The 16217-nt window shown below is 52.2% G+C and overlaps 1 protein-coding gene across 1 annotated transcript in view; it reads right to left on the bottom strand.

The window, feature by feature from the left end:
- Nucleotides 1–13888, bottom strand: part of LOC140258720 (syntaxin-binding protein 4-like) — a 32734-nt gene extending 18846 nt beyond the window's left edge. Inside the window, exons 1-5 of the mRNA XM_072349309.1 lie at nt 13719–13888; nt 7613–7686; nt 3568–3663; nt 2789–2858; nt 2426–2500 (exon numbers count right to left, since the gene is read on the bottom strand). Coding sequence (XP_072205410.1) covers nt 2426–2500; nt 2789–2858; nt 3568–3663; nt 7613–7686; nt 13719–13786 — 383 coding nt within the window. The 5' untranslated portion in view covers nt 13787–13888. The remainder of the gene's footprint in view (nt 1–2425; nt 2501–2788; nt 2859–3567; nt 3664–7612; nt 7687–13718) is intronic.
- Nucleotides 13889–16217: the final 2329 nt, after the last annotated feature.

The raw sequence follows: 16217 nt of genomic DNA on the forward strand, positions 1-16217 counted from the left end.
TTTTCTCACACCCATCAAACAGCAGCTGGGGCATTTCCAGCTCTGAGGTGGGCAATGTTCTGTATCCATGGATCCACACAGGTGCCTGGAAAGCAGCAGTGGGCACACATGCATCGTGGCTTTGGCGTGAAAGAATGTGCTCCTCCCTTAAGAGCAGCTAAAGAGCCTGGGATGTCAGGCTTGCTGGAGTGAAGATTTTCAGGCTGGATGTGCTCCAAGCACCTGATTGAGCTATGAGCTTCCCTGCTGATCACATGCAGTGGGACAAGATGGCTTCTAAAGGTCCCTTCAACTCAAACCATTCTATGAGAGCAGCCACAGGAGCTGGCCCTCACCCACAGCTGGAGCTTGCAGGCTAAGGGGATCACCACGCATTTGCTCTATGTGTGTTGCAATCACTGCGTATGGAAAGGCATGATTAACACATCAGCCCGTTTTTTGACAAGATGACCGCATGCATCGTGCTCAGATGTGTGATCAAACAGCAGCTACGCTGTGCTAGGAGGTGCAGCAGCACAGGAAGGCTTTCTCACAGTAATAAACCTGAAAGACCGGGATGGTATCAGCACAGCCCACGGAAACAAGGAGCTATTGTAACTTTGGAGCTGAGGATGAATAAACAATGATTACATGTATGCAATAAAATTATCCTCATTAGCCAAAGAGGAACACAGATGAAATGAGATCCAACTGTCCTCCAGAGCGCCCAGCTCTAAATCAGAATGCTCTGCTCTGAGCCCTAGCATTCATTACTGCAGCTCTCTGCAGGATGCCTGATTTTCCAGGCCGAAAGCACGCATCTCATACATGCCAGGACTGAGATCCATTACCAGCACAGGTAATTGGGGCTTATAATTAACTTCAGGGACAAATAATAGCGTTTCTAAGTCAAATTCACCCAAGGGCAACCACAGCAAAATGCTACTCAGCTGAGTCATGGGGAAAATTGGCAGGCAGGGCAAATCTTCTTCCAAACCCAGAGCCATCGCCTTCCCTCCCCCGCCGTGCCTCGTACGCTGCGGGTGTGCAAAGAAAAGCTGCAGGGTGGTGCTCGGCCCATGTCCCGGAAAGCTGACACGGCATTGTAAAAATGAAGGCAGATGTAAGGAAAGAAAGAGTAGGTAGGAAGGAGGAAAAATCCTCCCTCCTTGTTCTACAGCCCTTCATCCTGGAGATGCTTCATCTGTGAGATTATTACGTAAGTGAAATCTCCGCAAATCTTTACCAAAAAAGAAAAGCAACCCACCATAAATAAACTGCTTACTTTCCCCCCTGTCCCTCTGGGTAACCTTCTGCAGATTTAATAGATGAGCAGACGGAGGCTGAGCACAGTGCTGGAGGTCTGCCTGCCCCCAGCCAGGCTCTGCACTGCATCACAGGAGCTGCAGCCAGAGCCACGAGTGGGGATGCTTTAAAGAACCATCTGCTGTAGTTTACAATATTAAGAGGTGAGGTCGAGGGGCCTGAGCAGCTCAGAGCAGACAGAAGTCAATGAAGAATTGAGTATCCCTGTTTATATCAACCTGATGGCCTCACCCAGAGCTTCTGCAGCACCTACTGAGGGACTCAGGCTTTGTGTCATAATTTAGGATGCAATTTCCACTTATAAAGCACCATAAAAGAAGTAGTCTGTCATTAATACCAAATACTCCTTCCTCCAGAATATAATGCATCTCAGCCCTGTCATTACAGCACTCTCACTGCTGAGCTAAGGGGGTGATGCTCTGTGGCTGTTAATGGATAAGAAATGAAACCACGGTCCCTGACACTAATGGGACATGGGTGCATTGAGCAAGCAACATGGCAACCTGCAGCACAAAGCTCATGACAGCACCTGGCCTTCCCCCAGCTCACGTCTGTGGTTCCTGGTGCACCTCAACATCCCACATGTGCCAAAAGGAGATGATGCTTCAGCACGCTGCACCAGATCCCCCCCGCAGATGTGAGCTTCTCATCCCATACCCGGCTTTCCACAATCCTGCCCTTGTGACACCATCATAATCATCCAGCCAAGACCAAAATGAACTCTTTCTCATTTCAGTGCCTCAGATTACCTCTAAAGGAAACAAAACCTGAAAGGGAGAGGTTCTAAAGAGAAACAACTCATCCTCCCTTGGGAGGGAGGAATCCACCGGGAAAGGCAATGTGAAGGAAGACTCAATGCAGCTAACTGAAAAGGAAAGGGAAGTTCCTACTGTCCTTGCACATCTTCACCCAGAGCTCTGTGCAGGATGCCATAAGCTATAGGCAACTCAACACCACACAGCAGTGCTGGAGGAGCCTTCCCATGCCCATCCTGCCTTCAGACAAAGACTCTTGGCCACCTCTATCTTTACCATGGGCTTAAAGCTCAGTCCTGCAAATGCTCTCCAGGTGCCAACAAATGCCATTGTCACCCCTCCCAGTGTAAGATGCTGCCCCTCACCTGGCATCATCATCGCGGGCTATCAGAAGGCGCATGTGGCTGGTGGCTGATGCTGTCCTCAGGATATCCACAGCCCTGTGGGACAAGAACCACAATGTGCCAGGTCAGAGTGGGGCTGCACTGTGCTCACCCAGCCGTATGTCAAAGCTCACATCAAACCAGTCTGTATTCACACACAAACTTCTCTTTTGATGATTCCCAAGTTGGCCATTGGGAAGAGTGCAGGGTGCAGAATCCCTTTGTTTGCAACAGAGCACAGACAAAGCAATGCCCTGGTGTCCTCCACGCAACCTGCAGCCTAAACCACTTCACAGAATCACACAAAACCAAGAGGAATGCAAGATTTCTGTCTGGATACAATACCTCTCGCTGGTAACCCCAATTAGAGAATCTCCATTGACCTCCAGGATCTGGTCTCCTGGCTGCAGGCGCCCTAGAAGAGAAAACTAATGGATAAAAACTGTAGAAAATACAGCTGGAAGGGACTTGGAGAGGTTGGGCTGTTCCTGCCTTTGCTCAGAGACAGAATGAAATATGCATGGGTCGCTCCAAGATGCTCATCCAACTTGTTTTTCAAGGTATCCCTAGATGAAGTTTCTACCACGTCCCTGAACAACTCTGCCAACATCAGAGGCCTCCCATGCTGTAGGCAAAAATGACAAAAAAATCTTTTGCTCAATTCAATTTAAGGTCAAGGAAAAAAGCCCACGAGTGGCACCTCCACCTGTTCTTGATTTTTCTGCTTTGGATGGAAAAATGATGTTGTTACATTGGTGGAAAAAAAGAAATCTTCTTGGATTAAGTTCTAAAAGTTGAACTCCGTAGACCCTTTGCCTAATACTCACTGATCTGAAAAAGTCATCCTGTCGCTGCACGCAATCTCCAGCGATCGCTGCATGCAGAGAAGTGGAGTCGCTTCATGTGGTGGGGATAGAGCTTGGCTTAAAGACACAAAGCAATCCTATAAAAGCTGCAGAGCCCAATGGCAAGGCTGCTCTCCTTCATTGCAGTGATTATCATCACTAAACCCAACTCTGCTACTGGAGAATCCAGAAGGAAACACCCAAAACACCCAACAAAACAGCATATAGAATATACCATCCTCTGGCTTTTCCAACCACCCTCTTCCATATTTCACTTACCGTCAGCATAAGCAACACCCCCGGGCAGGATCCTCTTGACATAAACTCCATATTCTTCTCCAGTGAGCTCCTTGATGCCACCGATCACCTTAATTCCTGGGGGAGGAGAAGCACCATGGCACAAAGGCATGAACCAGCTCCCTCTTGGATCTATGACTTGTTGCAAGCCATATCTGTGATAAATCCTGTGTACCTTCTATGCTACACCAGCAGCAGGATGAGGTCACTAACACAGAACAGAGGCCAAGAGCACCTGGGAGCACCTTTTCCACTTTGAGGGGCACTCAAGCAAGGAGCGACTGCCTTCCAACTACTGAAAACCCAACGTTTGAAGTTAAAGTGGTTTGTGCTGGGAAAAGGCAATGATTCTGCCCTTGTGTATGCCTCTGAGACTCATTGGGTGCTGCTGTGGTAAAGTACAGTGGTGGCCTTTGGGGCTGTGCAGCTCCCCATGCCCCACGGGTGCCTTCACCACAGGCTGGCACTGCATGGCCACATCCCCGCCGGCATACGTAAGCTAGCTGGAAGAGACACAAGAGTCTTATTTACCCACTGTCATTAAATCCCACTTGGAAGATACAGGCTGCAGACAGAAGGATTAAAAAGCCTGGCTTTAATTAACAAATCTGCCCCAGGACCCGCCGGTCGGGCATTTTGCTGCTGTGGCCAGGAGGGCAGACTGAGGACAGTGGCTCAGCAGCAGGGACATGCCCTAGTGATGGCCCCAGCTCAGGACCTCTGGGGACAGCAGCACAGTGTCTACCCACTGCTCTGTGCCTACTGTATCCTAAGCCCTAGGGGTCCAGCAATTTCCAGCTATCCCTGGGGAAAGACTTCATGTCTGTAGTTTCCTCACGTTAAAATTGCAATAAAACATAGTTTACCTTAATTTTTCATTTCAGCCACATACACATGCAATCACTGCTCCCTTCTCCCAGGCAATGATACAGGAGGTGAGGCACTGGCACAGAGATGGTGCCCCATCCCTGCACACATCCAAGCCCAGGCTGGATGGGCTCTGAGAACTGATGGAGCTGTAGGTGTCCCTGTTCATTGCAGAGGGGTGGGACCAGATGACTTTCAAGGATCCCTTCCAAATCAAATGATTCAGTGATTCCACAAACCCCAGCCCTGCTGGAGTGGTGTTATGCAAAGTGCATCCCATAGCAGCTGGCTGTACCATGCCCACTGGTGGAAATGCTGACCCACAGGTGTGACAATGGGTAGCAAAGAGCCCTGGGGAGCAGGGACACACCTGGTGTGCTCAGGAGGTCCCAGTATGGGGGATGCTGTGCCAGGAGCACAGGAACAGTGGAAGTTCAAGTAGGGGACGGGGAGGGAGAGCAGCCCATATTGCCAGTGGGACAAGTGGGGATGGCAACATGCATCAGGGAAATGAGGTACAGATGCACACCTCAGAAACGGTGCAGCTGGGAGAGCATCCAGCAGCACCATGATGCCCATTCACTACTGCCTCCCATGTATCAACTGAATAATGACTCATTTCTCTTTTGTGTCTGCAACTCAATTGTAATAATGGCTTAATATAGCCGAACTATCTACAAATCCTCCTTTATCCCCAACAATGTCAGGGGAAAATCCGATCTTGTTATTAAAATCAGTGATTACTCACAGCATTACCCCGAGCCACTCTCAAACTTTAACAAGGGGGGAAAAAAAACACCCAAAAAAACCCCCCTTTTTTCTCTCCCTAAGCAAGAGAGTGCTGCACCAAGGAGTCAGTGCCCAGACCTGAGGTTGGTGCTGAGCAATGGGATATCGTGAAGCTGGCAGTGATAAACACAACCTGTCCCATATGGGGGTCCCAGTCCAAAGCAAGCATGATGCTCAGCCCCCACCACCCGCTGCCCCTCAGGGCTTTGTTTGGGATTTCTGCAGCTTCTAACATCTCTGAGAGCCCTCATGTTTTATAAACACCTATTTCAATTGAGTTTCTATCTGAGACCCAGTTTAGGTAAATAACGGCTCTTTAATTATCACAGCATCAAAGTCCTGGTATAATGCTTATTAAGTCATACTTGGGGCCAGATAATCTAGCCTATTTTGGATCTGTCTTTAATCTTCCTATTCTGGCAAAGGTCCAGGAGCCGATTTTGGTGACCCCACTCATTTCTCTTCTGTAGGGAAAAAAAAAAAAAAGACTTATGGGGAAATTCCAGGTGGGAAAGCAGTTTACACAAACCAAAACAAAGATTTCTCCAGCTTCCTAGCAATCCTATGTATTTTTCTGAGACCCTTGAGCTTCCCAGCTGCATCTAATCCTGCTCCCGCTAATGCCAGTGTTGCAGTTCTCAACTTCTCAGCCCTATAATCTCACCTGCTCCTGGCTCACCAGGCAGCTCTGCTCCACGGGTCAGGGGTGCGCTGGCTAATCCGGTTGTTTGGCCCAACAGCCTTCATCCCTGGACATCCCAACAGCGCGGGGTCTGCTCCAAGCCTGGGAACCCAAACCCTCTTCTGCCACCTCACCGCTGAAATTGACTTTCTAGGGGGACACCAGCCCCAGCAGCACTGTGCTGCAGCCTTAGCCATCAGCACAGGCTGAGGCTGCCTGCTTTGTGCTTAAGCTAGCAATGTTCAATTACATTTCCCGTAATCCCTCTGTTGATCTTGCAGCCCCAGCCAACTCCTGTCTGGAGGAAGGGACAGATTGCAGGTGAATTGCTCCCTTCCCTGTCCTAAGAAGATGAAGGTCAAGTTAATGGGATCTCAGCATTTCTAAGAAATGCTCCTTAAGCATCACTTCCCTTTGATGACGACTGTTTAATACCAAACCTTGGTTCTGGTGCAGCCAGGTAACCCCTTTGAACTCCTGCCCAGGTTCACAGGTGGGTTCCCACAGACTCAGGCCAAATGCTGACCCATTTGTCCATCACCAAGCAGGCTGTTGCTGCCTGTCAGAAACCAGGCTGCAAAAACACCTGGATCCACAGGGAAGAAGCATGAAGGAAGGAGGTGACGGCACTGGAGGACCCCCACGGTTACACATACTAGCAGCACAGCACAAGACTGCTTTTCCAGGATCTCCTCCTTTAAATCCCATCAACTCAACCAAATCTACCAAACTCATCAACCAAATGTATCTTCTGATATTAAAATAGCCAGCAAGCAAAGAAAGTTCTGAGTTCCCATGGCCCTCATGAGTGGAGGACCAAGAGAGAAGAGCCAGGAAAGCCTCATTGGCCAGGAGCTGGAAACAACCTCTAATTAACAGGTGGTCTCAGGAAGCCTGAGGAGGTTGGCTCTTGGGATGGGTGCCCAGCTGGTCACTTAGGGACCCCAGAGACTCTGCAGGATGATTGCTGCTGGGAGCACAGGGGTGGAAGGAAGTGCTGTACTGGATCCTTTGCAGCTGCCTTCCATGAGCCTAAGGCGATTTCTCACATTTGGATGGGTATGGCCATCTCCTTTCCCTTTTCCCTCTGCTTTGATGTTTGGTGCCTACAAAGGATGGCTGACTCATTGTGTTCACACTCATACCTCTTGGCTGGAGTTTCCAACAGGATCCAGCCTGCTCTCAGATAGCCCCATCTCCAGGACTTCCTGGGGTCAGGGCACTGGCATGGGTATGGAAAGTGCTTGTAATTTTTTATGCTTGTTTTACTGTAGAGAAATCATCAAGATCTGCAGAAAGGTGTGAAAAACCTTCCCACCTCAGTCCTAGTCAGACCCTACCCCAGGGCTCCCACACAGCCATCAGCACTGCAGCTGCTCACCAATAGAGAATCAGAATTTTGGCCTTATTTCAATGCCTCAGCTGTGAAAGGTGATGTCAAATGCTCAGCACATACAGACACAAGAACCAATACCAGATTTCATAGGGTCATAGATGGCTTAGATTACACAGGACCTTGAAAGCACTGAGCTTCAACCTCCCTGCATGGGCACATTTGCTATCCACCAGATCAGGCTGCCCAGGACCCCATCTAACCTTTCAGACAGGGAACAGACCATAACACTAATGTTGTGACACGAGGGATGCTGGGGCTTCCCCAGATTCAGATCTCGAGGTCTCAAGACTCACCCAGCCCATTGGCACAGTCGTAGAATTCAAAGCAATGCACAGTTCGATCCATCCCATATGGTCCCATGAGAGTCCTGGGAGAGAGAGAGGAGAGGCATCATTCTTTCATGGGCTGCTATAAATTGCCACTCATGCATCCAACAAACCCACAGCAGCCCTGCCACCACAGCAAGGGATTCCTATGGAATGACCAAGGGGCACCAGCCGAGAGTCACATTGATATATTAAGCCTATGCTGGCAAAATGCAGCCCCCCTGCCACCCCCAGGGGTTTATGCAGCTAAATGAGAGAATATGTGCAGTGCCGGACATCATCCTCCCCACCCAGCAAAGCTGATGGACCTGTCTGCGATTCATTACCCCAGATTAACAGGGTCGGACAGCTGTCCAGCTCCGGGAAATGAGATCAGGGCCAGACCAGTGCTCCGAGAACACACCAGTTTCACAAATAGACACAGTCCATAATGAGGAAAACCAGGCGAAACCTACTGCTGGGGTTTTGTAACATACACACACACAGCAGAACAGGGGCTGTTTTCCCACACCTCCACCCCTCCTGCAGGGATTCGCTTTGCCAGGTTGAAGGTGGGACTTTCTCAACACAAGCCAAAGCAGGGAAGAGAGCAACTGAAATCTTCACGTTCCCCATGCCAAGTCACATTCCACCCTCTCTACGCTTCCTTCTCTCTTTTATATTACTTATAAATTTGGTTTAATGAAGCCTGGCTTTAGAACGCTGCTGCTGCTCTGCAAGGCTGCACCATGGCAATGGTGGACTTTGGTGTGAGCAGCCCACAGCCAGGCACTGGGTTATCAGCTGTGGGGATGCTCTCCCAAAATGCTCCTTTTTCCCAGAATTTCATTTGCAAGACAAAAACAAGCTTCTGAATCAAGATTAGGTCCCAAATTCTTACCGAGTGCAGCTAAGGAAGGACAGGGGGACACAACACACAGCTCTGAACCCAGAAAGAGGGGAAGGAGCCTCCAGGACTTCAGATCAACCCCCCAAAACACCTTTAAAAATATCCTCATTACAAACCACCTCCATCCTTGATGTCCTTGAAACATTCCATGCATTCAATAGCCCAGACAACCAGCTGGCCCCATTGCACACTGCCAGAGATGGTATTTAGAGGGTGACCAGGAGGCCAACCCAACCCCAACCCCAGCTGAGGACAACCATCCCTGTTTGCCAGGGTATTTTGATCAAATATTTGAGAAAATACCATTGGGAACAAAAAGAAACGGCTCAAGCAGAGCTGAAACACAATGCAATGGTAGAGGTGTCAGTAGAGCAGGTGCCTGCTGATGCCATCAGATGTCGCCCCCAACTCAAGGAGCCCAAGACCCACTTCAGGGGATCCCCAGAACCCCCCACATCCCCTCCCCAACCTCTCTGCTGTGTCACCTGCTGATGATGATGGCTCCTTTGTAGAGCACGGAGACGGCGGGCATCTTGCTGGTGGCGGCAACCCAGCCCAGCCTCTCTGATTTGGCAGGAATCCGTTAAAGCGAGGCAAAATGGGGAGGGCGGGGGTCACGTGGTGCCCCCATATGCATGTTAATTCCACCCAACATTAACACAGATCAGCTAAAAACATCTCCAACTTTAGATTAAAGCTTACGCAAGCCAAACAGAGCCAACGCTGCCCATTGTGAGCGCCTTTCTGAGCGGACAAACATAGAGATGCTCCAGAACATCCCATCACACACACACCCAACCCATTAAAAGAGTGGAATAATTATTTGGGAGCACCCCAATATTCATCCTTAGGCACATGCCCTACAGGGATGAAGGGCAGTGATCAGTGCAGGACAAGCATCCTCAGCATCCCTAAAGACTTTAAGTCTGTAGCAAAGCTTTGGAAGCAGTAACAGATTGTAGCACTCAAGGGTTTAGTTTTGGAGAGGTTTTTTTTGTTGTTGTTGTTTGATTTTCTTTTAGTATCTTTTCCAGCCCACAGCATTTCCTATTTAATGTGAAGTGAGTTCAACTGTCACACTGCCCATCATGAGGTCAGTAGGGTATTCTGACCTCCAACAGCCCCTCCTGCCATGCACCCCCAGCCACACACATCTCTAGACAGCGGGACATGGAAACACATCCTGCAGGAACAACAGGCACCAGGATCGGTGTCACAGTGCATCTCCTGCACCCTGGGATAATCAAGCTCCATTAATGGGGTCTTCCTTCCACTGTAAACTTAGAGAAAGTATGCCAACTAGACACCAAACATAGATGCACCTAGTGATATGCCAATGCAAGGCACTCAGCACCTAACTTACACAGGGTCACACAACGAAAAGCATGTCAAGACAGCAGAACAGCAAGGTACCAGGCTGCAGCAAGTGAGGATCCACTCAGATACCACAGCAATAGGCTCAGAAATAAGGGAAAGAAGCTGCTTACCTTCAGAAGGCTTACAAGGCCATCTGGTAGGCAGGGGTGCCCAAATAAAACACCCTCACCTCCACTGCCAGTCCTTAAATGAGGTCTGGGAAGGGATGGAACCTGGCTTCACACCTTCTGGTCATTTGGCTGCATTGCTTACACCTGAGCTCCCCTGGGCTGGCCCTGCCCTGCCTTCCCACCTGGTGCTCAATCACTTCTTCAGGCCATGACTTCACATTTCCATTACACACTGCATGAAAGATTTAGTCAGTGGCACCAGGAGCAAAGCAGCCGGAGCATGAGGGTCTGTGCAGTGCCATCCTGAGACCTGCTACGCTCCCGAGGTTACATGACAGTCACAGCAAGAGAGCACTTCCAACTGACCACTATATTCAACCTACATTGTTTTATACAGTTTTAGGAAGTCCTCTGGGACTTCTCATGGATTAATACACAGAATTAACCTTTTGACTCACAAGCTGGAGATTTCTCTTAATAAATCAGTGCAGCACCAGAGGAGATTCAGGTTGAGTATTAGGAAAAAGTTCTTCTCGGGAAGAGCAGTGGGACATTGGGACATTGGTCCTGATGCACAGGCAGGGGGGGAGTCACTGTCCCTGAAGGTACTCAGGGACATCAGTGCCCCGTGGGGATGTGGCATCAAGAGACATGGTCAGTGGGCACAGTGGGATGATTCTGTGAGATGGAAAGGCAATGCAACAGCACTGCTGAGAATTTCCTTTCTATGTAATGGAGAATTAATTGTGTGGGGGTGTAATCTCCTGCTGTGGCTTTCTCTACTTCTCCTCTGTATTTTGGAGAGGACCTTCTGGGAAAGCATCACAGCGCACTTTGGCCTCTTCCACGTTTCTTCCTGCTTCCTCCTTCCTGCCCTGCTTGTTGGATGAGCTTCTGGAGGAGGTGAGAGGTAATAAGAGGTGCAGGAGGGAGTGGGATTAGGGTGGTGGCACCCACAAACACGGCCACCTCCTCCTACTGCCAGGCAAGGAGAGGCACAAAGGTGCCAGACCTGGGGACAGGTCAAGGAGTTGGCAGTATCACCGCTCCCACCAGGAGCCTCGTATCAAGGCTTAGAGGAGGAATAGGGTCTGGGAGGGTTTGTGTGGGTGGGAATTAAAGGAGAGGCAGAAAGCCGTCCTTCAACAGCAGTGACACTGAGGCTGCAGAAGGCAGCTGTAAGAAGGTCTGAGGTGGGAGGGGTGGCCTCAGTGGGACATGGCACTGCGGTCCCTTCTGTGCCCCCACATCCCCACCGTGGGAGCAAGGGATGCTTGGGAGATCCCCAGAGGTGATGCTGGACTCGTGCTTAATGAAGATCCCACGTTTGTTTCATGACAAAACATCAGCGTAGGCTGAAAAGGAGTTTGTGTCTGATGAGAAAACATTGTTTAGAAGATCAGCAATGAAGCGTAGATAATAAATCAAACAAAAATGAGATAATCAGCTGCTGTAAAGCTGAGAAGCAATGGCAAAGTGTCCACAGCATCACCCACACCATGTTCATAAACACTGCCCCTGGAGCTGTTTCAGGTGAACTCAAATCAGGGGTGTTACAGACAAGTCTGAACAGAAGAGGGAACAGCACAGTGCCAAAGTCACCGCTGGAGAAACACCGACAGCTCTGGCTGTGAGTGGGAGCTGCACAGACCTCTGCAGCCACTCCTCAGCAGTGGGATTGGTCCCACAAAGGGTTAACAGGATTATGAGCCTCCCTGCCTCTCTAAATCCCCTCGGTCATAGGATTGGATGGGTTATAAACTTATTAGCAGGGAAGGATGCTGGTGGCTGAGTGGGCAGCGGGAGGGAGCATCGCCACCGCCCCCGCAGTGCTGCAGAGCAGGGAATTAATTGTGGGGGGGGTCACCAGAGTGGTGGCAGGAAACCAGCCCAGGTGGCCCCCAGTGTGTCCTCAGGGAAAGAGAGAAACAAGAAGGGTGCAGAGAGATGGGGAAATGGAGGCTTTGGAGAAGGAACGCAGTTGCACAGGATGTCTCACCCTGTGCAGAGCACAGCGGATATGCAGCTCCTCAAAAAGCAGCTTGGCAAGAGCTTGGCCCCATCCTCGAACTGTGAGCATCCCCATGTGCTAAGGATCCATCACCAAGTCCTCTGGCAAAGCTCAGGAGGACCAGATCCATGTGGCAAAGCCCGTAGGATCAGCTCAGGGTGCGCAGTGCAGAGCACCTGGGCCACCGCCGTGCAGGGTGATGTCCCACTGCCACACCACATTTATCAAATCCCTGTGGCAAACTCTGTAAAATTAATCTTTTAATCAGAGGCCACATTTATCGGCATGCTGGGGACGTGTTATCTCCCCACCATCTGCTCGCAGCGGAACCAGGCAGCCCCAAACAGACCCCATGCATTTGATGCCCATTGCACATGGGGTCCTACCCTGGCACAGCTAGGGGCTTCCCTTGGCTATGGGGCACAAAGTTGGGGAAAGTTTGGACCCAACACCCTAATGCAAGAACAGATTTGTCACATAGAAAATAGCTTTAGAGCAGTATCACCCCACAGCATGGGAAGCAGAGCTGGGGAGCACACAGACTCACAGAGTGCTCGGGGACATGGGGATGCTGTGGGATTGGGGTGCAGTGCCACCGTGATTTCCCTGACCATCAGCCACCACAGCACCCATGGGTGGCACTGAGCTGGCAGCAGGATGCAACCCACAAGGTCAACAAGCCTGTCCCACACCATTGCCTTTCCTGCTTCCAGAAGCAAAAGGGAGGGACAGTGCAGCTCTGTGGTGAGATGCAGCTATCCCCCTGAGCTTCTGCCCTCTCCATGCCCCCCATGGGGTGCTGCCACTCCATGCACCCACCTCAGCACCCCGTACCCCTCACCTCAGTGACTACTCCAGCTGTGTCCCACAAACATCCATGGTCCCAGATGCCTGCAGGGTCCTCGTCCCCAGTTGGGATGCTGGGGTTTGGCCAGCACTGGAGCTCGGGGTGGCCCCAAGAGCCTGCCGAGTCTCCGCCGGTGCAGATCCGGCCCACTGACCCCCAGTTAATCGGCTAAAGCTGAGTGCTCTGAACCCTGGCTCTGGCTGCAGCCGCGCTCCTGCCGGCTCCCAGCTGCCCTACATAGACATCTGCACCGAGCCCCGCGCCGGGCTCGTCCTGCAGCCACAGCCTGCAAGGAACCCTGGGTCTGTATTTCGGGATGGAGGCGCTGCAGATGCCCCCAGGTCACCCCATGGCTCAGGGCAGTCGCTGCCATGGGTGGTGCAGCCCTGCCCGTGCCTGCGGAGCCCCATAGATCTGCATGGGATGGACACTCTCCTATCAAGCCTTTCATGGAGAGGAAGCATCCAGATTGAAAATCCCAAGACTGGGGCTGCAACAGGAGCAGAAGCACTAGCAGTCCCTGCAAGCGGTATGGATGCTCCCCAGCTGCCGTCTGCAAAGTAAATCAATCCCCTCTCTGCCCTCCCCACGCACTGTCCTCACACAGTGTGTGCCCCTGCGTGCTGGGGCTCCAGACCTTCCCTGTGGCTGCAGCGTTCCCCTGGCACCCTCTGGAGAGGGGTTCCCGCTGTCAAAATCGATAGAATTAAACACTCAAAAGCTGCGAGGTCAACGAGCGCATCACATCCCTCCGTGGGTTTAGCGCCGCTCCCTAAGACGCGACGCGAGTCTCCTAGCGCAGCCCTGTTCCCGACGCGGCAGCATCCCATCCCGCTTACCAGTAAATAAGGGAAAGCCCATCGAAGCGTTCCGTGTCCCGGCCAGGGGGCTGCAGGTAGGACATCATCCGGGGCCCTACAGCTGTTGTGCCCAGCTGCCGGGGGCCATGGGCTCGCAGCGCCCGCGGCCAGGCGCTGGGCTCGGCTCCCAGCCGCCACCGGCCACATCTAATCCCATGCGGGCGAACATGTGATCGCCCCTCTGCCGGCTCCCCCTTGCTAAATACTCGCTGTTCAGTGGTACCGCACGGCGTGGCATGGAGTAGCATGCGTGGCACAGCAGGGCAGGGCATAAAGAAATAGTGTGGTACAGCACGGCATGAAATCATATAGCATAGCACAGCTTGGCACAGCGTGGCATGCTGCGTGCAATGGCACAGCATGGACCAACATGGCATGGCACAGAATGGCACGACACAGCATGAGAGCAGCATGGCATGGTACAGTAAGGCATGGCACAGCATGGTGTGGTACTGTGTGGTCCAGCACAGCACGGACCAACAGGGCATGGCATAGCACTGCATAGCATAGCACAGTATGGCATGGTGTGCCATGGTATGTCATGATTACATATGATATGGCATGGTTTGGCATGACGTGGCATAGTCTGGGATGACACGGAATGCTTTGGCGTGGTTTGGCATAGCATGTCATGATTTGGCATGGCTTAGTGTGGCATGGCATTGTTTGGCACAGCATGGCACAGCCCACTGACCACTCTGCGTGCAGCAGGAGTGCAAGGTGGGAAGCCAGGGCCCCCAGCAGCACATCCCAGAGCTCAGTTCCCCTCTCACTGCACACCTGGCTGCTCACAATTAGAATTACTCAGCCAGCACACGGGCTTTCACACGGTGCTCAGCACATCCAACTATTTAAAGCCGATTGTAGGCGTCACCGAGCTGCATTAGGGCCGGGCTGCAGACACGTGCACCCATCACCTCCTTCCCAGCCACTGCCAAAAAAGAAAAGTAAACACATCTACATTATTTGGGGCACAACCGTTGCGTGGTTCCCCCCCCCCCCCCCCGCCCAGCTGAGCCTCACAACCGCCTGGTAAGTGTGCAGGAATCCTACTTGTCTCCCTGCAGCAGGGGAGGTACGGCCCAGGGCTGGGGATCAGGGTGAGTCCTGTAGTTGGGAAATGCATCTGTCGGTCGTGGATGCACCCACACCCCCAGGGACAGCCCACAGGCGCTGCTCTCGGGCACTATCGAGGCAGCCCCGGAAGAAGACTGCGAATTAAAGGCTTGGCACGCTCAGCATTGCTTTGGAGTGACTGTGCAGGATGTGCCTGAGCCAAAAACCTTCTGCCTGACAGTTCCTGGCTCGGTGACAGTGTCCTGGAGAGGCACAACCTCTGCCCTCACAGCTGTCACCACAGGGGTTCTGTCACCGTGCACCCCCATGGCCTGGATATCTGTGGGGTGCTCAGCTTTACGCCCATGGACAAAGCAGCTCCAAAGATTCTGGGTGAGAGGCATCACAGCTGGCACTGGTGCTGCATCCCCAAAGTGACATGGTGTCCCCTGGTGCTGGCTGTGCTTCCCCGCTCCCCCTGCTCCCCAGGTCTGACAGGCAGAGGGTAGAAGGTTTTGGTGAACAAAAATCCCCAAGAAGTGTGAATTGTTCTCCTGGCTGCTCACTGCCAAAGCCAACCTGGCAGCTCTGGGATTTTCCAGTCTGCCCATCTCTCTGCAAAGCAGCTCCAGCTCCAGCTGTGCCAGCAGGGACATTCTGGGTACAATCCCCTGGGGCTGGCAGGGACATCCTGGGGATAGTCCCTGTGCTGCCATACAGCCATGCTGAGCTTTGATCTGAACATAGCACAGCGTGCAGAGGGTAGGCAGATGGGCACCAACCTGACAGAGCAGCACAGGGGGCATCGGGCACCATCCAGCCATGGGACAGCCACGCCACCACCAGGGCACCTCAAGGTCCCCAACCTCCCCAGCAGCCACTTCCAGGGCTGGTGCAATTTGGAGCCGGGCAGTGCTGGGTGTGCTCCCCAGGACAGGTTCCTACAGCTGGGAGGGGCGATGGCAGCAGGGTTTGCTGAAAGCACTCATAGTGTCGGGGTGCCGTGGCTGCTCGGGGCTGGGCTGCTCTCCCCTACTCACCCATTGGGATTGCTAAGGGTGTTGTCACCACCCTGCGATGGGTGACACTGAGTGGGGACTTCGAGTGCAGCGAGGTTCTGCTCTGGATCATAAGGCAACCGGTGTCCTTGGGCAGCTCTTCCACCTCCCTCCTCACAGAGAGCCCAGGGGGTGCCCCAGGGTTGCATTCCATGCATGGACCCCCATAAGGTGCTGGGGATCTGCAGGGTGCTGCCTGCCCTGCCCCGTCCTCAGTGGCGGAAGCTGCACATTATCTCCCTCGCCCATCGGAGGCAGCTGCTCTGGGTGCACCCCGTGCACATATTTATGCAGATGCAAACATGACACCCCGGAAATTCACAGCCTTTACATCACGGGTCGGGAGCTGTGTGACCTTTCAGCA

This window comes from Excalfactoria chinensis, chromosome 14 (genome assembly GCF_039878825.1).
Source record: "Excalfactoria chinensis isolate bCotChi1 chromosome 14, bCotChi1.hap2, whole genome shotgun sequence".
Taxonomy (NCBI): Eukaryota; Metazoa; Chordata; class Aves; order Galliformes; family Phasianidae; genus Excalfactoria; species Excalfactoria chinensis.